A 6,000-nucleotide genomic window follows, 5' to 3' on the forward strand; every position below is an offset into this window, starting at 1 on the left:
AGATGTCAAGCTGCAGGTTGGGAAAAGGAAAGGCTGAGGACCCAGGAGAGTGGGACAGCCCTGGGCCAGGCACCCAGAGGAGTGGGGTCTGTCTGTCCTTGGAGATGTTCATTCCTTGAGTGAAGGACAACACTCCCTCCTTCACTCCAGTCTCAAAGGGAAGGCTTGAAGTGGGATTCTGTAGTGGGAGCAGGGACTTAGGACACACAAAGCTTCAGAGGCTCCTCCTGAGCTTCAGTCCCAGCTGGGGAGCTCTGATAATGGTGTGGGTCCTGGTACTGGTTGGCAGCACCAGGACAATCTGCAGGGCCTCTGGGACTGGCTGGGGACAAGTCAGTGCCTCGGCACCAGCTGAGGGGGGCACGGTGCAGGCTGGGGGCCTCCAATCCCAGCTGGAGGCGCTGTACTCGCTGGGGAGCCTGGTACTGGTGTTGTGGGGTTTAGGACTGGCTGGAGGGGCTGGTACTGGTGTGGGGGTGCTGCACTGGCTGGGAGGGGGGCAGCAGTGGCTGAGGGGGGATTGATTCTGTCCTGAGGTTCCAGTATTGACTGTGGTGTTCTCATCCTGGTGTCCCTGTCCCGGTGGCTGTGGGGGGACACTGTCTGATCTGGCTGGGAGGGGTCTGGCACTGGGGGCTCCACTCCGGTCCCTGCTGGCGCGGGGTGCCCAGCACCGGCCCGGGGCTCCGGTACCATTCCGGGGGGTGATGGCACCGGCAGCTCCGGTACCGGCCGGGGGTGCTGCCGGCCCGGGGGTGATGCCAGCGGGACTCCGGTGCTGCAGTACCGCGGGTGCCAGCGGCGCTGCGGCAGCCGGGGCGGGGAGGGTGGAAGGGGCCGGTACCGGGGGCGGCGGGGCCGGGCGGGCCCGGCGCGGCGGGCCCGGCGCGGCCGCTGGCGGAGCATGAGGGAGCCATGAGCCCGCTGCGGGGGTGGCTGCTGGCCGCGCTGCTCTCGCTCGCCCCGCGGGCAGGTAGGTCCGGACCCGCTCCCGCTCCGGCATCGCCCCGGTACCGGTACCGGCTCCCGGTACCGCCCGCGCATCGCGCCCGCCGCGCTCCCGGCCCCGCATCGCCCCGCTCCGCTCCCGGCCCCGCCGCCGCCGCTGCGGCTTTTTCGCTGCATCGACACATTTTTCCGCAGCGCCGCCCCGCAGAGCCCCGGGAGGGGCCGGGCCCGCGATCCCCCCGCACCTGCCCGGCCCCGGCCCCGCAGCCCCGGCTCCGCACCGGCAGCCCCGCGTCCCCCCCGGCCCCGGCCCCGCACCTGCGGCGGCCCCGCGCCCTCCACAGCGCTGTCCCCGCAGCGGCCCCCGCCGTGCTCCCTCTCCGGAGGTGGCCGCATAGGATCCCCTGCGTCCCCTCCAGAATGTGTCCTCTTCTCGCATCCCCCGTTCCCTGCATGCCCCATAGATGTCCTCATAGCAGCCATCCACGTCCCCTTGGGATGTGTCCCCATAGCGGCCACGCACCGTGTCCCCTGGCTGTCACCTCCAAAGGTGTCCCTGCACCATTCCTGCTGTCCCCTCGTTGTCCCCTCTAGGGGGGTGTCCCCATGTCAGTCTTCCATCTCCCATTCAGTGGGCCCATCCCGGCCCTCTCTGTCCCCTGGGTGTCCCCTTTGAGGTGTGTCCCCATTCCAGCCCCCCCTTTTCCCTGCATGCTCCCTCCAGGATATGCTGACCCCACCCCAACCTTTCCTCCAGGTGTGCTGGCATTTCTGAGCCCCCGCTCTCCTGCATGCCCCCTTCTGGGATGCATCACTTTATCAGCCACCCATGTCCCCTGTGTGTCCCCTCCAGGACATGCCGCTGTATCTGATACCTCCTCAGCTTCCCCACCCCTGTGTCTGTGTTCCCCTCCTGGGCACCCCTGGGCACCCCTCCCAGCCCGTGCTTGCTGGCTGTCCCCTCCTGGGCACACCGGGGTATCTGGATGTTCCCCAGCTGTGCACCCTGGGACAATCCCTGTACCCACCCTCCAGGTTCCCTGGGCATCCCATCCAGGACATGAGTGTCCTCTTCTTGGGCCACCCCCTGAGCACACTCACCAACTCTGTCCCCTCCTGTTCCCACCTCTGCGTGTTCCCATCTTCCTGTCCCTCCTCATCCTCAGCCCTCCACATCTCCTTGTCCCCAGGCCCCTGTGTCTTTGTCCCTTCTCCAACCCCAGGTCCCCGTCCTCCCAGCCCTCCCAGGGTGGCCGCGACCCTGTCCCCTCTCCCGCAGGTCCTGCCACGCAGGCCGGAGCGCTGCCGCGGAGGCTCCCACGGGCCGCATGGCAGGAAGGGCGGGTGCTCTCCCAAATCACCCACCCCAGCAGGCTGGTGGGGCAGAGCTCGGGCGGAGAAGTCCTAAAGCATCAGCTGGATACCAGGGTCAGGCATGAGCCCGGAGGAGGAGGAGGAGGAGGACCCGTAAGTGAACGACAGCCCCCAACCCGTTCCCTTTCCGGGGTCCCTGGCAGGTGGCAGCTCCAGGTCCCCAGGCAGCCGGCGTCGCTGGCCCAGCCACACCCCAGCGTGTTCGCGGGTACCGGCATCCCGAACCGGAGCCCTCGTGCCCCCAGGGACCATCCCGCTGCCGTGCTCCCCGGAGGGACACCGACTTGTGCCGCAAAATCCCATTAAATCTGGGAACCGGCAGCGCGCGGGTGTTGGGAGGGATGGAGCGGGAGCGGGCAGGTGGCGAGCACAGGAACAGAATCGTGGGTCCGGCAAGGAAGGGCTCAGGCCGCGTGGGAGCGGCCCCCAGGCCCCACAGTGCCGCTCCCCAGCCCAGCCCAGGCTCGGGCAGTGCCCCCCGCCCATCGCTGCCTGTCCCTGCGGGTCGGGGAGCAGCAACGCGCCCCATCCGGCACGGGGGAGTTGCGGTGTTGGCAGCCGCGGAGGCCGGCGCCTATCGATCCCCGTGCGCGCCGGATAAAGGCGAGATGAGGAGCTGCTCTCGCCGCAGAGGTGATTTACACCCGGCTTCGAGTGAAACCGCCGGACGCCGGGAAGCGCCGGCAGCCGCCGCGCTGGCGGGGGGCCAGGGAGGTGTTAAACCGGGGTATCGCGGCGGGAGGGGGCAGCGGAGATCCGCGGGAATTCGGGGCTGGCTCCCGGAGGCAGAGCCCTCTCCGGCAGTGCTGCCGGACCCCAGGGATGCTGTCAGGGCCCGGGACACCCCTTCCCTGTGATGACAGACGGCTCCTCATCCCTGTGTCCTCGTCCCGAGCTGCGCCGGGTTCCCAGCAAGGGGACGGGCACGCCAGGATGGCTTTGGCTTTTCTGCCGTTTCCCCGTGCGAAGCACCGGAGGGAGCCGCAGCCGGTGCCGGGCTCTCACCGGTGCGCCGAGTTTGCCGGGTCTGAGGCCGCGCCGCAGCGCTCGGCTCCCGCTGCCGGCGGCAGGAATTGGGAATCAGGAATTAGGTCAGGAGCGGCGGCGCCGCAGGGCGGGAGGAGCGGCGGCTCGGCTGCCGCGGCCGGGCTGGGCCCAGCGCCGGGGGGACCCTCCGGCACCCCCACCCCAGCACGGCAGCCGCGGAGGGGGCGGTGGGACGCAGGTGCCATCCCAGTGCTCCAGGGGAGATGGGTTTAAGGAAAAAAAAAAACCAAAAAAAAACCAAAAAAAAAACCAAAAAAAAAAAAAAAAAAAGTGCATCTTCACAGGCTGCGTATTTGGGTTGGGGTTTTAATGATTATTTCAGTTATGAATATTTGTGGTGCTGACTGCTCTGGCTCTGCCCCCTGCAGGGGCTGCACCTGGCACAGGTGAGCTTCATGGTGCGTGCCTTCGGCTCAGCCTTCACCCTCGATCTCCGGCTGAACCAGTGAGTGACCCGGGGGTCCGGGCAGGGAGCCAGCACGGGGCTGCTGCTGCCCCCTGGGCGGAGGGGAGGAGCTGGGGGTGCCCGGGGATGGGGGAGCTGTGCTGAGCACCCCAGCAGTGCGAGCTCAGCCGGGGATGGAGCAGAGGGGACAGGGACCCATGGGATGCCAGCGCCCTCCCAAACTGGGGGGTCCCGTGCTGGGGTGGTACCTTGTATATGGATGGTGGGTGGTCTCCCACACCGGGGTGGTGCTCTGCACGTGGATCGCTGCTGTCGTCTCCCTCTTCCTCCTCTTCCTCCCCACCCCACGGCCTCTTACCCCCCACCTGCTCCCGGCAGCCACCTCCTCGCCTCCCACTACGTGGAGCGGCACGTCGGCGCGGGCAGCAACGGCAGCCACAGCACGGTAAGATGTGTGCCACGCTGTGCCAAACCATGCTGTGCCAAAGCACGCTGTGCCATACTGTGCCAAACTGCGCCGTGCTGTGTCAAAACGTGCTGTGCCAGTGCAAGGGTTGTGGTGGCCAGTTCATAAACCCCAGAAAAGCCCAGGAATGGTCCCCAGCACTCATGATCCCCCCCACCCGCCCCTGGGTGCCCCTGGGTGCCCAGCCCCACCCCGACGGGGTGCTGCTGCCATGGTGCTGGGATCTCCTCGAGCGGGGGATCCCGTGTGCTGTGGGCACCACGCACACCCTGGGGGTGCCTGGCAGTGAACCCCGGAGCCCTGAGCCTGGTGCGGCCCTGGGGGTGCGGGGCAGGGCAGCACCCGAGGCTCAGCGCCCGTCCCCTCCGCAGGGCGCGGGGGAGCACTGCTACTACCAGGGCCGGGTCCGGGGGCAGCCCCGCTCCTTCGCCGCTCTCTCCAGCTGCCAGGGCCTGCGGTGAGTATCCCCAGTGCCCGCAGGGGGGCCGGGGGGCTGCACCCCTCTGCACCCCGACACGCCCGCCTCTGTTTGCAGCGGGGTCTTCTCGGACGGCCGAGCCACGTACCTGATCGAGCCCCAGGCGGGCGCCGAGCGCGGGCAGGTGAGCGGTGGCACTGCCAGGTGCCTGCCCGAGTACCCCAAGGCTGCTTTAGGGGTCTGGCTGTGGCTTGGGGGCAGCCATGGGGACACGGGGACGTGGCAGTCGTTCCCTCCCACGCATGGCCTTGACAAACCTCTCCCCGTGGCAGGGTCTTCGACCACACATCGTGCAGCGCATCCCCAGCTGCCCCCGACTGGGTGAGCCTTCTCACAAAGCTGTTCTCGGGGATTTGCGGCGGTCACCTCGGTGGCCCTGTGTCCTGGTGTCACACCAGCTCTGTCCCTTCCCTGCAGGCTGCCTCTTCCCTGCGCTGAGCCAGCGTGTCCCGGGTGGGATTCCAAAGCTGCGGCGGCGGCGGCAGGTCAGTGAGAACAGCGGGGTACGCAGGGGACAGAGGACACGGGCAGGGAACAAGTGTGCTGGACCCTGGTTGATCTCTGCCCGTGGGCTGCGGGTGCAGCCAGGCTCGTCCATGGGTGTTTGCAGAGTCCTGTTCCTGCCTGGGCTCAGGGGTGTCCAGGCGACCCACTGGAACACTGGTGGGGCTGCATGCCAACCACCCAGTGGCTCTGCCCGCTCCCTGCATCCCAAACATCCCTGGAGTGCCCGGGAGCCCGTCCGGGAGCCGGTGCCAGCCCAGCCGCGGGTTCCCCCTGCAGGTCCGCCGAGCCCAGCACACGGTGCACAGCGAGACCAAGTACATCGAGCTGGCCGTGGTGAACGACCATCAGCTGGTGAGCGGGGGGCTCCCGGGACTGGCGGGGGCGGTGAGGGGTCGGTCTGGCCCCCCCCAATCCCACCTGGCCCTGGTGTGCCCCCAGTTCCTGCAGCTCCGCAAGTCCGTAGTTCTCACCAGCAACTTCGCCAAGTCCGTGGTCAACCTGGCTGACATGGTGAGGAGGGGTCCCTGGAAGGAATTTGTCCCTGGGAGCGTTGTCCCTGGGAGGATAATCCCTGGAATCTGATGGCTTTGTCCCTTGGGGCCTTCATTACCCTTCATTCCTAAGGGATTTATTCCTGGAGAGAGGGTTTATCCCCCATCCTGGAGGGTTTGTCCCTTGGGGGCTTCATTACCCTTCATTCCCAAGGGATTTATTCCCAGTGGGTTTACTCCTGGGTTTATCCCCCACCCTGGTGGGTTTGTCCCTGGGCGGGGG

The 6,000-nt window shown here is 67.6% G+C and overlaps 1 protein-coding gene across 1 annotated transcript in view; it reads left to right on the top strand.

Moving 5' to 3' along the window:
• Positions 1-859: 859 nt before the first annotated feature.
• ADAM11 (ADAM metallopeptidase domain 11) overlaps positions 860-6,000 on the top strand; it is a 10,340-nt gene continuing 5,199 nt past the window's right edge. The window contains exons 1-10 of the mRNA XM_041399005.1: positions 860-973; positions 2,228-2,415; positions 3,738-3,814; positions 4,154-4,220; positions 4,613-4,698; positions 4,777-4,843; positions 4,992-5,040; positions 5,137-5,204; positions 5,503-5,577; positions 5,665-5,736. Coding sequence (XP_041254939.1) covers positions 916-973; positions 2,228-2,415; positions 3,738-3,814; positions 4,154-4,220; positions 4,613-4,698; positions 4,777-4,843; positions 4,992-5,040; positions 5,137-5,204; positions 5,503-5,577; positions 5,665-5,736 — 807 coding nt within the window. The 5' untranslated portion in view covers positions 860-915. The remainder of the gene's footprint in view (positions 974-2,227; positions 2,416-3,737; positions 3,815-4,153; positions 4,221-4,612; positions 4,699-4,776; positions 4,844-4,991; positions 5,041-5,136; positions 5,205-5,502; positions 5,578-5,664; positions 5,737-6,000) is intronic.

Source organism: Onychostruthus taczanowskii, unplaced genomic scaffold (assembly GCF_017590055.1).
Source record: "Onychostruthus taczanowskii isolate IOZ18803 unplaced genomic scaffold, ASM1759005v1 scaffold151, whole genome shotgun sequence".
NCBI classification, from domain to species: Eukaryota; Metazoa; Chordata; class Aves; order Passeriformes; family Passeridae; genus Onychostruthus; species Onychostruthus taczanowskii.